Below are 22,863 nucleotides of genomic sequence, written 5' to 3' on the forward strand. Positions count from 1 at the left end.
TTTCAGTACCTGAAACACTTTTTTTTTTTTTTTTTAAAGCAGCTTTATTGAAGTAGAATTCATACACTAGAAAATTTACCTTTTTGAAGTATACAACTGAATGGATTTTAGTACATTCAGAATTGTGTAACCATCACCACTAATTTAAAAATATTTTCATCACCCCACAAAGAAACTCCTACCCATTAGCTGTCATTCCTCATTCCTCCTTTTCTGCTTTCCACCTGCAACTCTGAGCCTTAGGCAACCATTAATCTGCTTTCTGTCTGTGTGGATTTGCCTATTCTGGTTTATCCGTGTTGTAGCATGGATCAGTACTGCATTTCTTTTTATGGCTGAATAACATTCTATTGTATGACTGTAGCATATATTGTCTAATTATTCACCAGTGGAAAGAAATTTGAGCTCTTTCCACTTTCCAGCATTTGTGAAAGTACGGCTACGGACCCTCTTGTACAATTATTTTTTGTGTGGAAATGTGTCTCTACTTTGCAGGGCAGGTATACACCTAGGAATAGAATTGCTAGGTCATATGAATCCTCTCTATTGAATATTTTGAGACACTGTTAAACTGTTTCCCAAAGTGGCTAAACTCCTCCAAGATGTGTGAGGGTTTCAGTTTCAACACATCTTTGCTGACCCTTGTTACCAGCAGTCTTTTTGATTTTTAGTAGATCCTGAACGTTGGGTTCTGTTTTGTGGTGTCAGAGCATAGACACGTGTGTTGCCGCTGGGGCTGCTTACTGTTTGTGCCACATTCTGCTCACACGTGCTAAGCCTTGTCTTGAATTGGCCTTTGTGATCTCTCCTCACATCTGAGGTCTCCCACATGGGGGCTAACCTTGGATAGCTTGTCTTTGATCAAAACTGTATGACAATGTTCTCTGAACTGTTAGGCTGCCTCAGTCTCCTCCTAAAAGAAAGGATAGATGTCTAGTGGCCAGAGCAGTGCTTTTTCAGTGGCAAGGAGATAAGGGCTCTAATCAGTGTTCACCATAATTAAAAAACCCCTAGTATTTATTGAGAGTTTATTAGCTGCCCAGTATTGATTAGGTGCTTTATATGATTTATTATTATTATTTTTGGCCACGCCACTCAGCATGTGGGATCTTAGTTCCCTGACTAGGGATCAGATCTGTGTCCGTGCATTGGAAGCACAGAGTCTTAATCACTGGACCACGAGGGGGGTCCCTTTCCATGAGTTATCTTTAGGGTGTATCACAGCTCACGGAGGTGGGTCATATCAATCCCATTTTATAGAACGGTTAAGTAACAAGCCTAAGGACGCACAGAGAGTCAGTGGAGTCATGGGTGGATACACAGTGGCTGCATCCAGGGCTAGAGCTTTTATCTACCTGGGGTGCAGTCTCATGGTTCAATTAGAATCTACTATGCCTAATGGGTCTGTTTATCTTTAGCATTATTTTTCTAGAAGCTTGTACTGTCCCTGGCTCACAAAAGACGCTTAATAAATATATATTGAATAAATGAAAGAATGAAGGAATAAAAGTAATTTGCAGTATTTAAGGCCTCCTCTTGTTCATAATTGGAAAGAACCTTTAGCCACATGTAAAGTAAAGGGATTTGCGTGTGTGTCAGCATGCTCCCTGCTCATCCTTTAATTATTTTGTTCTTGTTTATCAGCAAGTCCTCATTCTTCTCCCGTATTCTGTAGTACAAATGGGACAGCTAAACTGCTGACATTTCATCTAATTGCAGAGTAACAGATTGTAATGGATTAAAGATTTCACAATATAAACATTTGGCCTGCTGAAAGCAAGGGAGGAGGAGTAAAACAGAAGGTGAAAACATTTAATTTGAAGATGTCACAAACAAGATAATAAAAAAAAATTGTTCCAAAGCATGTGATGAACTCACTAGAAAAGGCGATACTGTAAAAGATCCAATTGGAATTGGAAGACAGGACAGAAGACGACATTCTCTTGCATTGATGACACTGTTATCCCACTCAAAGTCCTCTGCTGTTTCAATAATAAAACAACCAGAGATTGGCAAGATGGAGCTTGTCTGTATCATTTTTCTCATTCTTCTTTTTTTCTATTGTTCGTGTTTCAACTCCCACTCCTCACTTTCTGCTCCTCCCATCTATATTCATGACATCCATACTTCTGAACCACTTGGTTTTATTTAAAATTCTACTCAAAACTCTCACTCTTTATTCTTAAAAAAAAAAAAAACTAAACAAAACACTAACACCTACACTAGTTTCTATTAAAACAGATTTCCCTGGCACTAAATGTATCCAGAGCTCCTATCTCTTGATGATTTTCCCCATAGTGAGGGAGTATATAATGATGTTATAATGGACATGAACTTGGGCAAACTTCAGGAGATGGTGAGGGACAGAGGCCTGGTGTGTTGCAGTCTGTGGGGTCACAAAGAGCTGGACACAACTAGGTGACTGAACAACAACAACAATAATGATATTAGTGGCTCAAGACATTTGGTCAGAGACAGAATAGAAATCTCACAAGGATATCCACTTCATTATTTAACCACAGTAACTATAACTGTTTTACTCAATTGGATCGTCACCTTATAAGCTGTACTTGGAAACAGCTGATGACCATTTCAATCAAAAGTGAAAGTGAAAGTGAAACTGATCAGTCGTGTCCGACTCTTTGCAACCCCATGGACTGTAGCCTACCACGCTCCTCTGTCCTTGGGATTTTCCAGGCAAGAGTACTGGAATGGGTTGCCATTTCAATCAAAGTTACCTTTTAAAGATAGGCCAGAGGACAGAGAGAAGACTGAGAAAGACTTTTGGAGAGCGGGGCTAGAATTCGAAATGTATAGGGGTACCATATAGACAGTACAACTGGAATAATTGCATGTCCTTCAAAGATGACTTCCTTAAAGGTGGCATGAATCATGATGCATGTTTGTGAAAGAAAATTTTTATTTTAATTTGTCCACCAATTCACTTGAAAATACTTATCTAAGCACTTTGCATGTTTCAGGCACAGTGCCAGGCACTGGAGATAAGAAGATAAGATTGGTAATATCCTTGGACTCACTGAGTGTTAGTCAACTAGTAGCAATGTGGTGGAGTAGAGAGAAAATGGGTTTGGGAGTCGAAACTGGGTCTATTCTGGTGCTTATTCTGGGAGGCACTGGACCATTACATTTCCTAATATGTGAAATAGGGATAGGAAGAATTACCCCACAGGACCTCATCAAGGATTAGCTGAGACAATGTGAAAAAGGCACTTAGTAGAGTGCCTTGGCACTGAGGTGGGCCTGGCTTCCATATTCCAGTTCTTATCCTAGGAAAGAACGAGTTTTACAAGCTTTACTTAGTGTCCTGAGTTTTAGGTTGATCAGTCTGACATTGTAAGGGACAAACTGACCCTGAGCTGCTACGTTCGATCTTATTTCTCAGAATGTTCAGGCTTTCATTCCATTCCACCTGGACCTGTCATTGGCGGTCTCGGCTCTGTCAATCGGCTCTTAGTCATCTCTTACCTTCCTGAAGGCATTCTTCGTTTCTTTCTGCCTACTCAAATGCTACTCAGTTTTAAGGACCAGCTCACTCTTTTCAACTCTTCCACAGATCCTCTCTGGCCACGCCTTTCTTTGTGCCTAAAGCACATGGTCCATTTGAATTTATGCTTTGAATTTGGCACTTTGTGAAGCTCTTTTTGTTCATTTGCATTATGAAATTTTACTATTATTCTTGACCATTTCTCATACGTGAATCTTAATCTTCCATTTTATGTACTTTACAGTGGTAATTTCACAGATGATATAATTGTGAATAAATGAATGGGAATTTATATGCTGTTTAGTGAAGAATTTTTTAAATGGAAAGAAAAATTCCTCTGACTTCATTAAATTCATCAGCACTCATGAGTGAGTAATAGCATCTTTGTATTAATGAGTACCTTTGAACTTTAGGGCTTTGTATCCTGGGTAAGAATTCATGTTAAGTATTTGAAAATATAATGAAGAAACAAAAATGCCATAGTTATTTACTGTTTTTTTTTCTTTTGCTGTGTTACCTTTGCAGTGTATTATAATATTTGAGAGAGAACATATATGTGTAGATTTTAATCAGTCAAATGTTGTGAAAGAAAATTGACCAAATGTTAAAATTCCAAAATAAACAAGACAAAGCTTAGGAAAACTAATTTATCAGTTTGGTTTTAATTTTTTTGTTTGTGTGTGTTTTTTTTTTGTTTTGCATTTAAATTGAATTTATAGCTACACTGAGAGAGACTGTTTAAAGAAACAGGTACGGTGAAGTAGAAAGAGTGTAGGCTTCAGACCCATGTTTGAATTTTAGCTCTGGCATTGGTTGTATGACTTTGAACAAACTACTTAGACTTTCCTAGGCTTCAATTTTGTTTTTCCTTCATTTTGTAACCAGATTTAATATGCCAGTTTTGAAGAATGCTGTAAGAATATTTTTTGTGGACATACAGTAGATTCTCAGTAAATAGTAGCTTTTATTAATATTGATGTTTATAACTTAGGTAGAGAAGATAGGTAAGCTTTTAATAAGATGACTCTTGGAAACTTGGAAGCTGGGATGGGACTCCAGCCCTCTGGCTAGACAATTGTTGAGGGGAGGGTGATGCAGAAGTTTAAGGGGTAACAACGGGGAAACGATAGAAGGTCATTTTTCAAAATGTCCAGGGTCTCTTCCTCCACTTAATTCTTTAGAGTCTAAATTTATATTTTCCAGGGAATTCACAATTTTAAAGAAAGTTCCAATTAACATATGTCTCTTGCCATCTGTTCTACAAGGACTGAGGCATTAGCTTCTGTAATTGCTGACCTTTAACACCCCCTGCAAGGAACGGCAGGTGGGAGATCAGGGATGAGGCACTGTGTGCTCTGGGGAAACTGCAGAACAAGGCCTTCACAGCATATTTTCAGAAAATCTTATGAACCCAAATTCTTACATCTTCCCATACTTAAAGCATTAAAACCATGAATGAAGATATCTGGACCAGAAAGAAGGCTGAGTGCTGAAGAGCTGATGCTTTTGAACTGTGCTGCTGGAAAAGACTCTTGAGAGTCCCTTGGACTGCAAAGAGATCAAACCAGTCAATCCTAAAGGAAATCAACCCTGAATATTCATTGGAAGGACTGCTATTGAAGCTGAGGCTCCAGTACTTTGGCCACCTGATTTGAAGAGCTAATTCATTGGAAAAGACCCTGATGCTGGGAAAGACTGAGGGCAGGAGAAGTGGGTGACAGAGAATGAGATGGCTGGATGACATCACTGACTCAAGGGACCTGAATTTGAGCAATCAGGGAGATAGTGAAGGACAGGGAAGCCTGGCATGCTGCAGTCCATGGGGTTGCGAAGAGTTGGACATGACTTAGTACCTGAAAAACAACAAGATATTTGTCCCTTGAGGTTAGTAGCAACCTTCTACAGAGATATATCTAATGGTACAGACCCCTTTCACCAAAATCACATATATACTAACCTCTCCCCTTAAGTCTCCACCCCAGAGTTCCTCAGAGCTCTCTGAGAGGCTGTCTCTGGGGCTATAGTCCTCAGTAAATCCCCCAATAAAATTGAAACTCATAGTTCTCACATTTTTATTTCTGTTGACAAATGATATCAGATTTTCATTTGGAATCTCAGTGAAGTGAGAATTTAGTTTCATACACTTTGTGCCTGAAAAGTCTTTTTAACTAGAAAGGCAATCAAATTACAGTCCTACACACTAGAGGGATATTTCAAGTTATTTGCTCTTTCCTATGATGATTTTAGAAACCACATCATGAAGCTTCACAATAATTATTATGCACAGCAATAGAGTTATAATTGGTGATTACAATTCTGACTGAAAACTCAGATACAAGTAAACCATAGCTATGGCCAAAGACATTTCAAAAGATCAAATGCAACTCTACCTCTATGTTAGTTTAAAGGGAAAGTATTATGTTGTATGTACCACAAGTGGACATAGAGATACTAAGTACACTAAAATATGGTCTAAATATAATAAGATTGAATTGTTTTATATCATATTAAGTTATAAATTTGACTAGAAACAAATAGTCTAGATACACTAAACATAGATTTTGTTCATATTCTTGGACTTCTCCTTGGAACTGATTCCTTCCCAATTCCCTCTGGGTAAATTTCCATGTTGCCAGCAGAGACTTAAATCAGAGCTTTAACTAAATCTTAGCCTTAAATAAAAGTTAAATTAAGCTAAGCCACAAGCTCTCCATGCATCATGGAAACTGGATAAAAAGGTTATAGGAAAAAAAAGTTATAGAGAGAAAAGAGATCCTGAATAAGACTTTACCTCCATTCCCCCCAAAAATTAGTGAGAGAAAGCCATTATTTCCATGGCCATCAACAAAAACAATAAGAATGATTTTGCTAAGTTTCTATACTGCCTACCTTTGATAGAAAATGACCCAAAAAGCAAAAGGATACTAAATCATTCTCATCGTTTGGTACTAAGATATTTTGTTGACAGGTTTTCAGAATACTTTAGACTTCATCTGTAAAATAAGATAATTATTACAACATGGACTTTAAAATGAGAGTTCTGAAATATCTCTCATGGTATAATAAACTCCTCTGCCTCCTTCATTCATTTAAAATTTATACCTACTGTGTGCTTGCCTCTGTGATCAAACTTAGTTTCACAGTTGGGAACAACAGACATGGTTGTTTACAATCCAGTGGGGAAAGACAGACAATCAATAAATAAACATATACAAATAAGTATACCTTCCTGGAATGTTATGAGTCAAAATGAGTATCTTTGTGGCATTTCTGTGATAGATTGTGAGTGACAAGGAAGATTATTCCTGGCTTTCATATTAAAGTTCCAACAATTAATCTTTTATAAGAATTTCTGCTCAGGGCATTGATGTGTTGTGCAGGCATTCTTGGAGGGCATAAGTTACTATCTGACTGCAAAGTACACTTAGAAACAGCATCAGTTCATGATCCTTAGGCAAAAGAGGTGCTTAAGGAATAATGACCTGAACCTATTTCAAAGGAATATCAAGTAATTTGTATAAGCTTAAAAAAAGTTTGGCTTTTTGATTGAATCTGTAATCTTGAAATGCTTTTTTGTGAAGTAAATGTTTTTCTAATTAGGCTTAAAAATGTGAAATTTTCTTGCAAAATTGATTTTCTATTAAGGTATTAAAGTAGTTTCTCTTTCCCTCTGCTTGGGTACTAATTAAATTATGTCCCAACTTGTTTTAATTCAGCAATCAATTTTTTTTCCATTTGTACTAGATTACAGAATCTCATTTAAAAATCACTCTTTAATGAATTCTACACAAAGCAGAGGTGATGAACATTCTCTAATGGAGACAAAATTGTACTGGTCAAGTTATGAGACAGTCTCCTTCAAAAACAAAGGGATCCAGTTGCATTCTGGTGGTATCTTATGCCGTTTTTAAGGGTTAAAAAGCAGTGGTGGAAGGCATGGGCTTCCCAGGTGGCACTAGTGGTAAAGAACCTGCCTGCCGATGTGAGGTTCTGGTTCGATCCCTGGGAAGGGCAGATGCCCTGGAGGAGGATCCCCTCCTGTATTCTTTCCTGGAGAATCCCATGAAGGGAGCCTGGTGGGCTATGGCCCAGGGGTCACAAAGAGTCAGACATGACTGAAGTGACTCAGCATGCACACATGCAGTGGAAGGGATAAAAAACTGGAATAAATGCTAAAATAAAGAGTTTAAAGGCCTTGAAGATGTACCTGATGCTGGGGTACAGGACTGATACAGTTTTTACAATGATCATGAATAAAATTTATTAAAAAAAGAAAATGGAATCATAAGCTATTGACCATAACATTTGAAGTAATTAAGTGAAAATGCTAAATGAATGGATTATTCCAAATGTTGTAAGGTTGGCTTCAGGTTTGACTTGTGGGTGGCATAAATAAATATTTCTTGAATGATTAGAATGAAAAAAATTTCAAATTCCTCAGACAGTCAGTGGCTATACATGTTAGAAACCTTTTGCAAATGGAAGAACTGTATATACTGATTATAAAGGATGATTTTTGAGGCCTTAACTTGAGAAGGGGGAAAATTAAGACAACGGTTTTATGTGTAAGTGTCTCTTGAAACTCAAAGGATTTCTGTTTTAAAGAGACAAAAAGAAGAGAAAGGCTTAACTGTCTTGCAAGGTCAGATTCCCTTTTCCTCTGTGGGAGGTGGGAGAGTGGGTGATCAGTCAAAAAAAAAAAAAAGGCAAGTGAATCTAAACTACTAGTAAGGGGACTTGGATCATGTTAATAAGGGAAATGTTAATCAGGTCGGATGGAGAAGGCAATGGCATCCCACTCCAGTACTCTTGCCTGGAAAATCCCATGGATGGAGGAGCCTGGTGTGGGCTGCAGTCCATGTGGTTGCTAAGAGTCGGACAAGACTGAGCGACTTCACTTTCACTTTCATACATTGGAGAAGGAAACGGCAACCCACTCCAGTGTTCTTGCCTGGAGAATCCCAGGGACGGCGGAGCCTGGTGGGCTGCCGTCTATGGGGTCACACAGAGTCGGACATGACTGAAGTGACTTAGCAGCAGCAGCAATCAGGTCGGAATGGAAACTTTAGCAGAGAGGTTTTCTCCAGGGGCTAGAATCTTATCAATGGGAGTTGTGTGCATGTTGAGGCTCTTCTGGCATAATTCACCTTTGCAACACCCCCTGTGTTTCAAACATATGCTCAGTAACTTTCAGATGAGGCTCCTTTCCATTTTTTCCCCCAAACTGCTTACACATTTAATTGCTCACTAAAATAACACATTAATTTTTTAGCTTACATAATGAACACGTAATTCTTTAACTTACATAATTGCTTCATCATCTTATGACTTTTACTTTCAACAACAAAGCCTACCCCCTTCTATCTCAGGGCTAGATCCTAGTGGGTTGTAATTAACCTATTTAAATACAAGTCTCTCCTTGAACAGACTATTATGAACAGCAGTTCAGTTTCTATTCAATAGATCCCAGATCTGTTTCTTGAATTCCTTTTTCTGTCTCTCTTTGGTGTCTTTCACTCATTGTGACATTAAAAAACAAGATTTAATACTTAAGAGGAAAGCAAAACAAAAAATCTTAAACAAAATTCTCATGTAAAATGCAAAAAAATTTGTTTGAAACCATGAGAACTAAAGTTAATCTAAGACTTCCATTTATTCATCCTACTATACTTTTCTCTAAATAATGAACAGTAACATGAAAAGAGAGCACATATCAATAAGTAATTCTTTAGACATAAAATGTAATTGGAATCTTATTTCATTTATTAAGAGAAAGTTTATATCTGAATCTAGTCATCCAGAGCTGCTCTGTAAACTAGACATCTGCTTTATAAGGTTTCCTATATCATGATAAAAGGAAACAGTCACTCAACTGAAAACCAAAAATCATTATTCCCAAAGAGGAAAGACTCCAGAGTTTAAAAATACAGTTGTAGGATGAAGCTGGAGCCCATTATACAGAGTGAAGTAAGCCAGAAAGATAAAGAACATTACAGCATACTAACACATATATATGGAATTTAGAAAGGTGATAACGATAACCCTATATGCAAAACAGAAAAAGAGACACAGAAATACAGAACAGACTTTTGAACTTTGTGGGAGAATGTGAGGGTGGGATATTTCAAAAGAACAGCATGTATACTATCTATGGCGAAACAGATCACCAGCCCAGGTGGGATGCATGAGACAAGTGCTCCGGCCTGGTGCACTGGGAAGACCCAGAGGAATCGGGTGGAGAGGGAGGTGGGAGGGGGGATCGGGATTGGGAATACATGTAAATCCATGGCTGATTCATATCAATGTATGACAAAACCCACTGGAAAAAAAAAATTAAAAAAAAAAATACAGTTGTAGAATAATTTCCCATTAAAACCTCCAGAGACATTCAATAAATACAGTGGTAGTGAGAAAAAGAATAGAGAAATACATACAGAGGAAAGAGTGGAGAACAAATAGGGAGATGAAAGCTTAAGAAAGAAAGGGCACCAAAAAGATAGGGTAGGAAGAAAAAATGGGAGATCGCTTGCTTATTGAACATATCAAATAGCAGGCCCCATGCTAGCCACTTTATACTCTATCCTACTTATTCTACAAGATAATGTTAGACCACCTTCTAGATTAAAAAAAAAATACTGAAGTTTAGAGAGCATAAATGACTTGTCTAAGGACTCGGAGCTAGTAAATGTATTGATGAGGATTGAAACCTAGGTGTGTTTGATCTTAAAGGCAAGACTTTTACAGAAATCAGTCTAGCTAGCAATAAGCAAGGCAAAGATTAAAATGAGAGAGGAAAATGAGACAACATTGAACTCCATGAAAGCAGGAATGGTGTCTACCCTTTTCACGTTTTTTTGTTTTTTTTTAAACACTTGGCATAGTCCCATGAATACAGCATTACATAATAAACATCTGCATAATGAGTCATTTTGAATACATTGAATGACAAAACCATCTTCTACAGGGAGAGAAGTCATGGAGGGAAAAAGTTATGAAAGAAATAGAGAATAGGAAAGTCAAGGGTGAGAATAAAAATGTGATTCTTTTTGGGCAGTCTACCTAAAGTTGGAAATTTTAGAGTCAAACCTGTCAGCTTAGTGTCAAGTCTCAAACTCTGCCCATATTCAAAGAATTTAAGAAAAGATAATGGTTCAATGCCTTATATTTCCAAATTCACACAAAAATATTTACCAATTTTTCGGAGACCTGTGGGGTATGGTCTTGGAATCCTATATCACTTGACACGAGCAGGTAGAGGGAAGAGACATGAGCCGCGCACTCTGGACAGGTGACTTGTGAAGAACAAGTGGGTCAGCTCTGGGACTCGCCAGTAAGCCAACCAATAATCAATTCACAAAAACCTATCAGCTAATGAATATTAATGGTCCCCATTTTAGCCTCAGCCACAAGGAATTTACATGAACCGTATGTGAACCATGAACTTCCAGATGTTCAAGCTGGATTAAGAAAAGGCAGAGGAACCAGAGGTCAAATTGCCAACATCCGCTGGATCATTAAAAAAGCAAGAGAGTTCCAGAAAAATATCTACTTCTGCTTTATTGACTATGCCAAAGCCTTTAATTGTGTGGACCACAACAAACTCTGGAAAATTCTTCAAGAGATGGGAATAACAGACCATCTGACCTGCCTCTTGAGAAATCTGTATGCAGGTCAGGAAGCAACAGTTAGAACTGGACATGGAACAACAGACTGGTTCCAAATAGGAAAAGGAGTACATCAAGGCTGTATATTGTCACCCTGCTTATTTAACTTATATTCAGAGTACATCATGAGAAACGCTGGGCTGGATGAAGCACAAGCTGGAATCAAGATTGCCGGGAGAAATATCAATAACCTCAGATATGCAGATGATACCACCCTTATGGCAGAAAGGGAAGAAGAACTAAGGAGCCTCTTGATGAAAGTGAAAGAGGAGAGTGAAAAAGTTGGCTTAAAGCTCAACATTCAGAAAACTAAGATCATGGCATCTGGTTCCTTCACTTCATGGCAAATCACTGGGGAAAAAGTGGGAACAGTGACAGACTTTATTTTCTTGGGTTCCAAAATCACTGCAAATGTTGACTGCAGCCATGAAATTAAAAGACACTTGCTCCTTGGAAGAAAAGTTATGACCAACCTACACAGCATATTAAAAAGCAGACATTACTTTGCCAACAAAGGTCTGTCTAGTCAAAGCTATGGTTTTTCCAGTAGTCATGTATGGATGTGAGAGTTGGACTATAAAGAAAGCTGAACGCCAAAGAATTGATGCTTTTGAACTGTGGTGTTGGAAGAAGACTCTTGAGGGTCCCTTGGACTGCAAGGAAATCCAACCAGTCCATCCTAAAGGAAATCAGTCCTGAATATTCATTGGAAGGACTGATGCTGAAGCTGAAACTCCAATACTTTGGCCACCTGATTTGAAGAGCTGACTCATTGGAGAAAACTCTGATGCTGGGAAAGATTGAGGACAGGAGGAGAAGGGGATGACAGAGGATGAGATGGTTGGATGGCATTACCAACTCAATGGACATGAGTTTGAGTAAACTCCGGGAGTTGGTGATGGACAGGGAGGCCTGGCTTGCTGCAGTCTATGGAGTTGCAAAGAGTCGGACACGACTGAGCGACTGAATTGAACAAGGAATTTACACGAAGTCAAATAAGCCAATAAAAGATAAAAATTCAATGAAACAGCTCACTACTTTGTTAAATGATTAGAAATATTATGATCAAGTGAGTAAATGTTTTTCACACATATATTGGATATTAAAATAGATATTGGTCTACTCATCTGGAAGAACAACTTATAAAAGTTATAAAACTTAAAAACTCAATGTTATCCTTGGGTGGTTCTAGCCACAGTGGGGCTCAATGTATTTCAGTGTCCAGCAGTCTAATTTTGACTAACTTATTTGGGTAAGTTATGTATATTTCCTTTCAAAGAAAAAGCAGAACTTAACTCAATTTTGACTTATTTTGTACAACCAAGAAATAATTTTGGAGCACTAATAAAATTCAGTTTCAGAATAGTAGTAAACAAACTGTTCTAAAGCTTCACTGAGTAATAATAATGGTCACAGAAAACCTTAGATTGAAAGGATTCCCAGGTTATGGTCTTGGCTGAGTTTCTCTGAAGGCTTGGCTTACTTTCTGATTTCCCTGGTGGCCCCAAAGTGACCAAACCTTACAAAATCCATGGGGTCTAGGGATCCTAAATGACAAATGCAGTTTAAATCCCTCGGGTAATTATAGACTATGTTAGGAACAAAAAAATGGTTGGGAAAGGAGTTGCTTTAACAATTAAGGGAAGCTAAGAGTTGTTTGCTTTCCTGGTATTGGCCTGTTGAGATACTAGCAGAGAAAATGCTAGTGTTAGACTGACATAGCACAGTCATAGAGAAGTTTAAATGCACTAAGGATATTGAATTTCCCATTTTTAAATCACAGAAAAATCCTGGGCAAACCTATTAAAACTGGGGGGAAAATGTGAAGAATACTATAAAAATGTGAGTCATTTAAAAAATGGATTTAATATCTATCTACCTTTGTGAATTTTATTTGATGTTTTACCCATTGTGCTCTGAAATTTTTAGCAGGAAACAATGACCTGTCTGTGATATGCAGAAATAACGAAAAAGTGCCATTTCATTTCTATTTAATAGCTACATAAGCTATGTAGAAAACAAAATCTTTGTAGAAAAATACAAAGGATAAGGTGACTTTTTCACCGTCTTTTTAAAGAAGTGCGTGTGCGTGTGTATGTGTGTCTGGCTCCAGGGAATGATCCAAGACCTGCACAAATCTCTATTTTCCTTCAAATAAGACTCAGTAGACCTGCATACTTTCTAACGAGGTGATACAATCCCATGACCCTATTTCACCAGCTGTCAGCAGCTGGAGGCCCACATTACTCACATCAGCCCAGCATCTCTCAGTAGGTTAGTTTGAGAGTAGCAACTGGCGAGTCCAGCTTGTCATATTAGAAATGCTAATGTTTTTCTTACCTCTTCCTTCTCTGCGCTTTGCAGATCACGCCACTCCTCAGTTACGTGACCGAAATCCACCGTGTTCATGGGGACTTTAAACTCCCCAATGATGTCATGCTTAGAGAAGCGATCGAAATCATAGACAGCCATCACCAGAGTTTTGCCACCCAGTTCCGAATATGGCACCTAAATAACAAAGAGCAGGATAAAATATCTAGTGTCAAACAATGCTTAAAATATGCTACTTTTTCATAGTGTTTTATTTTAATATTTATGTTGGATAAACAGAACAGGGAGAAAAGTAGCGATTTTTCCCCCCTTAAATTGAATCATGTGACTCACTACTTGGGGCTTAAATTACTTGGGTGAAAGTGAGGGCTTACCATAGTGATTTATCACTTTCTCCCAAAGTTCTAGAAGCTGTTAGTGTTATTAATAATGACTCCTGCTATTAGTCATGCTAGAAATACTTCAAGAGTAACACAGGAATAAACCAAACCGATTGCACTTGACTATATAAGGAATTTTTTCTTGCAGGATGTTTTGTTGTTATTGTTAAGTTATATTGTCAGGGGACAACTTACTCAGGGGGAGTTGTTTCAAAAGTTCTATTAACTCTTTGAGGCCATTTGGACACCACAGTTTAATGAAGCAATGCTTAATGAGAAGACATGCTAGGAGTAAGGATAGGAATGAAATTCACAAGGTGCCTTCCCTGTTCCTTAAAATAATTTACTGATTGACAGGAGCTGACTAGAAAATTGATGTTTTGAATATCAGATCCATTATAATCTAGATCTTGAGGTTCATTCTTAGGAATGACACTCTTTAGGATGAGCAGAGGCAAAAGGCCAAAAACTGATGAATTCTCCAGCTGTTCAAAAATATCTGGGGCAGATGCTATGGGCTGGGATGTTTATTAGTGAAATTTTTAATATTCAGAGAAAGCAGGGCAATTCCAAGTAAGCTACACTTCAGTAACTGGGAAGAAATGCCTAATTAAGAAATTGTTTAGACTTGTATTGAAGGTTTCATCAATTTTCAGACACTTGTTATTATTTTATCAGTGTAAATAGTTGTCTTATGCTCCAGCAAACATTTCTCAATTAATTCTGTATATTAAGAAGGAAAGGAGAAGGAAGAATTTTTTGACTGTATATATACAAGAAATTTTGTTTTTTTCCAAAGAGCTTTTGTTTTCTATCATTTGTCATCTATTAGGAATTGGGTTAAAATACTATGATTAAAAACCAGGCATAACACATTTTTCACTTTAGAATTAAAAAGTAAACCCTTGCAAAGAGATGACTGTAAAGAAAGAAATTAATTTTAGAGTAGGGATGAGCTCTTGAAAATTGCATCTTATTTCTGAAGTCTGTCTAGATTTGTTGGCGATTGTACGAAATGACATTAGTCAAAAACCTGAGTTGGAGGTCAGACAGGTCCAAGCCTGAGTTTCCCCCTTTTCCGGCTGAAGGGCCTGGGACAAGTAAATAAACCTTGAATGATGATGATAGTGTCTGTTTCACAGGAGCTGGTTGAGGCCAAATGAATACATGTAAAGCATTTAGTACAGTGCTGGCACACAGCAGGTACTTAATAAATATTTATTGTTTGAATGATAAGTAGCTCTTTCGAGTGGGCATTTGTTGTGGAGAAAAGGAGCATTTCATTTGGGGCATGTCAAGTTCATTTGCAGTGGATTTGAACTCAATTTTAAAGCCAACCCCCTTTAAACTATTTTGCTTCCATTTAAGATGCATAATCTACAAGGCCTAAAAGGAGAAATTGGCTAGTTCTCTAGAAACAGTGGTGCATTTTTTAAATGTATGAGAATATATTATACTTTGGCTTGATTTATGATGTGCTCAACTTTCCTAAAATGAAATGGAACCTGATTAAATTTTATAGGCAATTTCAAAATCTCCAATGATTATAATTCTTGAAGTTATAGACATTGCTAGAAATTATTAGCAGTACACAATTTAAAAAAGAAATAGCATATAGATACTCAAAACGAAGCCCCACAATATTTCAAATAATTTAAGAGTGTGCTGGCTAAATGGTGGCTAGAAACTACTGACCTAAATTAAAATCCACACAGAGTCAAGTAGAATGATTGTGATTACCTTTTGCAATATTTTTGTTTTGTTTTCATTGTACGTTCTGTGGCATATTGATCCCAATGATTAGTTTTTCTTAAACTGAGTAGTTTCAGAATGTTTCTAGAGCTACTCTACATTACCTGTCTTGGTTTAGAAAAGTGTAGATTTTAAATAGGATCGCTGACAATACATGAGGGATTTTTCTTGTCTTACAAACTCAAATTTTGGAGTGAATAGAAAGTCAGTACTCTTTTAGAAAACTAGAAGCAAGGTTCATGAGAATGACTCACACCTGAAGTTTCATCCATTTATTTCATACCAGGATGTTTGCTGACATGCAGTGTGTGCTATCGCTGAGGCTGGCTGGTAGATGAGTGATTCTGAATCTGCCTGCTGGCAAATTCACAGACGTGTATTGTTTTAAGGAACACATTAAAAAATTTCACATGTTAAAGATACCAACCAAGGGACTGTTTTTATGCATGACTTCAGGTTGAGAACTACAGAGCTTGTACATACGGAGATGCCTGAAGCCCGCCAGGGACCTTTTCCTGTTGAGTTATTCTGGGGCCAGAATCCCTCTTTGTTATCGTTTGTTAATTGAGGTGTTTCAACAAGGTGAAGAACACTAGGGAAGAGCCAAGAGGAAAGGAAAAATGCTAGAGATGGAAAAAAAAATTATAGGCTCCTATTCTTTTTAGAATGTTTTCAAATACTCAAATTGGCCTTGTACACAAAGAATTTTGCAATGAGAGTAATACCTATTGTATCATTTGAAATAATGTTGGATAGCTTACTTTATTCTGTGGTTGTGATTGGTTTTCAAAACTTGGAAACCTGGGAAAAGTCTATAATCTTTTGGCTTTATTTTAGAGAGGGGGAAACGTTCAGGTCCATGGACAGACTGGAAGCTAAACTCACTTTTTGGACACGAATGACATCCTTGTTCTATGCCAGTCCACATTCTATTCTGAAATAGCTGAGCTGAATCCTATTTGGATCAAAGTTAAATCCATAATAAGAGTCCTCATTACACTGAAAATAAGAATTATAAATATTCTGAGTAGAATCATCACTTGTGAGTCTCTGAAAGTGGTCATGTGCATGTAGCTGTATGTGTCAGGATGAGACTGGTCTGTTATCTAAAACAACAGAGAAAAAGTTCAATAGTAAACACACACACAAAAAATACCTTGAAAGTAAATTGCTCATTGAAGACAGGATTAAGGGTCTTTCGGTGGACTTTTGTCTCAAATTTCTTCTTTTTATCGGGCAGCAGAAACACCTTCACATAGGGATCAGAGGTGCCCCCCATGTCCAAGGCGGGCAGCTCGGCAGCCTGGATGATTCCTACCAGCAGCTGAAATGAGAGGCGGAGGACAGCCACCACCAGCATTGGTGAACATGTTGGAAAAGACTGATTTGTTCATAAGGCTGCATATTATGATTGCTCTTTTCTTCTTTGCTTTTGATACACTTCTATTCTCTTAAGAAGCTGAACACAGAAGGCAAATGAAATGATATACCCAGACTTCAGAAACCCAATTATGACAGACGCAGGCTCTAGGAAGCCTGGTTTTAAACACAAAAGAGGCTTTTAAAAGGTTGCTGATTACATTTAAATATGGAATTCATATTTGCAAAAGGGTTGCAATCAAATAACTTCCCAGTTGCTAAAAGCCCTTGTGTATTATTTTTTTTTTTTTTTACCAGAGTGTGATTTGTAAGTGGAAATAAGTTGTTAAACAATCACAAGCCTGTAATTATAAAGCAGGAAAATTTTATTTTGAACCAAAGCTTCAGACCAGCTAAATAGAAATTTCTTAGAAATTGGGTAGTTTTTTGAGATAAAAGTAAGATCTTCAAGTTTCTATCATATTTGACCTTTACTTGTGTGCTAGCTACTTCTTGTTTTAATTTAGAGTAAAATAATTATTATATATTAAATTCTGTATTTAAATACAGGACATAGGGTCAAAGAAAAATAATTTCAGCTTCATCTAAAAGAAGGGGAGATTACAGTTATGGCTTTTAATGCTAAGTGATTGTCTGATTTTATTTAAATACAGCCGAAATCTCTGCATTTCTTCACATCTGATTTTTCTCAGTGATACATTCCTATTTCTTATTATGAATGTGAGTGTTGACTGGCATTGTTCATGTTTTTGCAAAGGAAGCAGAAGGTGTGAGCGGGCTGTTCTGATGCTCTCCCATCAGTCATGCTGTGTCAACAGACTGCTTTAGATTCATATGGGAAACAAAAGTAGACTCTTATTGTTATTCAAGGCATATACTATTCAGAGAATGCAGAATGTATAGCTGTTCACATCTTAAAATGGGGTCTGAAATTTTGAGACTGTACCTTTTTCAACCAATAGGGTGGAAAAGCAATTCACCTCTTAAAAAAAAGTCACAGCAACTTTCTACAAAATTGATCCATTATGTGCATAAGTGCACTTTCGCCTGTTGGCTCAATGTTTAATCTAGACCAATACCCTTAAAGATTGTCATTTCCATTTTAATGTTTCAGTATCTTTGTGACTTCTTCATACAACAGTAGTAATAATAATGCTGGATTGTAAGTGTACGAAACGTAGACAGATGGTCAAAGAATGGCTAAAATAGACATAAGCTTATAAAGACATGATTAGTAAAGCAAATAGTTTGTCTCTTGGTTTGCCAAGTTGGTATTTGGAATTTGCTTTTGGTTAGCAATGTGAATAAGCAAGATTATATTCTCTCCTTCTCTCTTTTGGCAATACTTTTTCTTTGGGGCAGGGAAAGGACTAGTGATACAGCCTAAAGTCTTTTAAACTTGATCATCTATACTTGAAAGGTTTGGGGGCATTTTGTTGATAAGAGGTGGAATTACTTTTTCCAACTCCCCTCTGGCTTCTGCTTGAGAGATAAAAATCACATTTTTCTCCACCGTGAAAGCTTCTTAAGGGACTTTAAGGATTGTCTTTTAGTTTTGGTAAGCAAGTGTGTATATTTGATTACAGCCTTATCTACAAAAATCCTCAGACTTTATACTCCATGACTCACAGGAATCATTTTATAAATCAGATTAGCTGAGAACATTCAGAAAAATAAATGCAGAATATTAAATTTTATCAGGTAGAATATTATAGATGCTCAGAATGATATACCTCCCAAAATGCATTTGCTAGAAAGGGAAGAATAAATACATTTGCATCATGTTTGAGTAAAAAAAATCAATTCTATATTCTTTTTTTTTCAGTGCTATATTCTTAAAAATACTACTTTATAAAATGATACTTATAGTACTCAAAACCAATGTAGGAGGTTCAAAATTATGACTAAGCAGGATGAGATCCCCCTAGCTTTCTATTGAAAAATGTGAAAGTAGAATTAATTAGTAGAGAAATGTTGGATACATATATAAAGGCAGTCTGAGTGACAGTGAGTGAGTGAAAGTCGCTCAGTTGTGTCTGACTCTTTGTGACCCCATGGACTATACAGTCCATGGAATTCTCCAGGCCAGAATACTGGAGTGGGTAGCTGTTCCTTCTCCAGGGGATCTTCCCAACCCAGGGATTGAACCCAGGTCTCCCGCATTGCAGGCGGATTCTTTACCAGCTGAGTCACAAGGGAAGCTGTCTATATTTCTGCAAAAGATGTTATGTGTTAAGATAACATTTGCTGACCTTGACCTTCCCTAGAATTTATAAATAATAGGCAGTTTTGCTCTTAACCAACCCTTGATAATCAAATCATGGTATAAGTGATAAAAATAACCTCAAATGCCCTATTTACTTAAGTAGAAATAGTATACCTATAATTCTGTATAAATCCATACTTACAAGGCTGTATCTGTAACCAACATGCAGCTTTCTGGAAAGTAGGATACAATAATGAGCTGGGACTGTAATGAAGCTAGTTAAATGCAATTATTTATATATGACCATGCATATCAATACATTATTTGTGAGGAATCCTCTGGATACTTCAAAAAGTAAAGATGTTATCTGCACTAAATAAAATCCAGAATTTTTGCCGTTGCTTAGCTCTCACAGAATTACTGACTTTGGACATTAGTTACCAAAGCTGACTTCTGGTGTTTGATTTATTTATCATTTACTTCTCATCAAATTGGATGTAATTAACACATGATACAGTTAGGTAGTAACTGTATTTACATCTATCAAGTTCTTTCCCACCCTGAAAGATCAGTGAACTGATCAAACCAGAGATTTAAAACAAACTGGAGAGATTTAAAGCTACCCTAGTTGAAAAAGAACTGTGTCTTAAAGATTCTTAAGAACCTGATCTCTAACTCAGCTAATTCTTATCTAGTTTTTAGATTTCTTGAACGGTTCAGAAGGTAAAGGGATATCATCATCAAAGTCATGGATCCTAGAAGGTCTTTTTAGGTAAAGAGATTTTTCTTTTTAAGCATTTATCTTTGGGGTACCATGAAAACAGGGAGTTAAGAAAAACTAGCTAATATTATCATTCATCTTGGTGGCACTTCATGACTTTTCGGGAGGTCTGTTTTTGATACAACTTTTATGGTGGCTCAGATGGTAAAGTGTCAGCCTACAATGTGGGAGATCTGGGTTTAATCCCTGGGTCAGGAGGATCTCCTGGAGAAGGTAATGGCACTCCACTCCAGTAGTCTTGCCTAAAAAAATCCCATGGACGGAGGAACCTGGTAGGCTACAGTCCATGGGGAGGCAAAGAGTTGGACATGACTGAGCGACTTCACTTTTATTTCGTGGTTACTTTTCCGGATGCATGCAAAGGCACTAGAAGTCAATTAGCTGGTCTTTCTACTTTTCTAGAACTGTTAACTCATTTGTGCTAGGAATTTTACCCAGTATCATAGAAGGAAATGAAACTCATGGAAAGCTGATTTTTAAATCCTTGATTCCTTATCAAGCAGTTAAATTTTTTTCCCCCAAAACTTTGGCTTAATTGATGGTCTAACTTGAAGGCTCCTTGCCCTATTTGGAGCTAAATCCATGAATTCCGAAGAAGATGGTTGTAGCTCAGGCTGAGGGGTCTCTGCCTAGGAACTCTCAGAATCAGACCGATGGCTTCAAGGTAATTTGTATTCTGCCTGCCTGCTGAAAGTGCCATAGTAGATGTAATCGGCTGAACACTGTGGATTCTAATTACCAGAAGTTAAATTAGCAAGTGGGGGACCATCTGTACTTAGAAATTATTTCATCAATAGCTTCGATAATTGCATTCTCCCCTTGTAGCAAATGAAATGTTTTAAGAAGTATCTTGTTTCAATTTCTGGCTGGTATTTCAGAAAATGTAATGGAATTACAAGACATTTCCCCCCTCAGACCTGGTTATTCTGGAAATCATAATCCAGTGAGTACTGAAGTTTTCCCAGTTTCTCCTCTTCTTTTGGTTCTTCTTTCTCTTCACCATCAGTCAATCCGGTTTCAGCATCATCATCCTTCAGGGCCTATAAGCAAGGGAAAGGGATTATATGTGAATTTAAGTGAATTTTCATCTAACCAAAATGACACTGGGCCTGTGGTTAATACTTCCAAGCTGTTAGAAGCAAGCACTGAGATGCTGGGAATCTCCATTTGTCTGACACACATTCACATCTGCTGCTTACATATTTTTAAAAATTCCATTTGTGCAAGGAATTTTCCCCCCAATCAGCAAGCAACATGGAAGCAATGGAAAAAGCCCCTCAGAATACTGCAAGCAAAAAATGTAGAGTTGTTGCAAAGAAAATGTCAACTTGGTATTATATTTGACTCTGATAAAATCGCTTCTTTCTGAGGTGTGATAAACATGCTATTAACCAGGCCAGTTTTCACATTCATGTAGTTTAAAGAGATCTACGCTAAGCACCATGTAAAACACCCTTGTTACATGCAGTGGAGTAATTTATATGAAATGCGTGGCCTTTTCTTGCCTTGCTTCCTATGAAAAAGATAGCTGACTGAGAGATTCTCAGAAAATCGTAATTTCCTGTGTTTTGCATATACATATACATATACAATGGTTATGGAAAAAGAGGAGAAAAGAAACATGCCGCCAGCAAATGCATGTTTAGAGAAAAATCTACTCCAGTTCCAGTTTAAGTTTACTGTTTTATTTTATAACAGCTCCACAGAAAGCTAGGCTGAATTAAATTGATTTATGGGTCTGTTTGATGCCAAAAGGTAAAAAGAATTATGTTTGCAATTTTGTCAAACTGAACTTTGTATAAAAATTAGTTTTGTGGTAACAAGCAAAAATCATGGCATAAAATTCTCAAAACTCAGTTTGGAGCAGTTGAATGTTCCTTATGACCTAAAACTTAAGTGTAATGTAAATGGAAATACTAGAAAGCTCATAATTTCATAAAATTCATTCATATGTTCCCTTTATTAAAAAAGTATATAATGTATTTTCCCAATAAGTATAAAAATTTTACTCAAAAAGTCATAGGCTGTAAAGATTACAAATATTAGAAGTTCTGTTTCTAGGGGTGTGCTTTAAAGAATTAGAAAAGATAATTAGAAATCTGTGAGTAGTTATTATGCAAAGTGAAAGATGATACAGTGTTACATTTTCCTGAACACTATTGAGGTTGAAAACTTTAAAAATCTTTCCATGAACCATGTGTATTTTTCCTCTGGGGATTGCCTGTATAATATACCCTTTGCTAATTTTTCTGCTCTGTTGTCACCATTTCGATATCTGTAGAGACCCAATCTTTCTGCTGTTATATACAGCAAGTATTCTCTCCTAGGTTTTGGTTATGGCATTTTCATTGCCGTGTGTGTGTGTGTGTGTGTGTGTGTGTGTGTATGTGTGTGTTACTGAAGAATCTAATGAAATTGCAGATAAGACATATGAGTGGTGGGCTGCTTAATATCTCTGACAAAGTAAAAAAAAAAAAAAGCCAAACTCTTATCAGTGATCAAATTAAATCTGAGAACTCTTATAGAACTCAAATGCAAGAGGTATAACCAGGCTTCAGAAAGGCTTCAGAGTCACTAGACTACAGGTCTACCCCCCATCTCCCCCCTCCCACTCAGAATACACAGTCTTTTTTCTCTGCTCAGAGAAAGGTTTCTCTTCACTTATCCATTTATACAGAGACCTGCAGAGATGCCTCAAAATGGCAGCCTCAGTCTCTGAACTGACAAGACTGTGCAATTTGGCTCTACTTATCTAACTCTAATCTGATCCTAAAAATCAGACTTGGCATCAGCTTACTAGAACTCATTTGGGTGGGAAGATTGCATAAACAGAGAGCTGAACTGTAGTCAGAGATGCTTCCCAT

At 37.2% G+C, this 22,863-nt stretch overlaps 1 protein-coding gene across 2 annotated transcripts in view; it reads right to left on the minus strand.

Moving 5' to 3' along the window:
• The window catches only part of SYT1 (synaptotagmin 1), a 583,367-nt gene that overhangs the window by 137,118 nt on the left and 423,386 nt on the right, over positions 1–22,863 (minus strand). Inside the window, exons 6-8 of one of the 2 annotated variants that reach the window (XM_043447114.1) lie at positions 20,917–21,030; positions 16,789–16,956; positions 13,510–13,677 (exon numbers count right to left, since the gene is read on the minus strand). In XM_043447114.1, coding sequence (XP_043303049.1) covers positions 13,510–13,677; positions 16,789–16,956; positions 20,917–21,030 — 450 coding nt within the window. Of the gene's footprint in view, positions 1–13,509; positions 13,678–16,788; positions 16,957–20,916; positions 21,040–22,863 lie in introns of both variants that reach the window. The other variant, XM_043447113.1, reaches the window with a different exon arrangement.

Source organism: Cervus canadensis, chromosome 25 (assembly GCF_019320065.1).
Source record: "Cervus canadensis isolate Bull #8, Minnesota chromosome 25, ASM1932006v1, whole genome shotgun sequence".
In the NCBI taxonomy this organism is placed as follows: domain Eukaryota; kingdom Metazoa; phylum Chordata; class Mammalia; order Artiodactyla; family Cervidae; genus Cervus; species Cervus canadensis.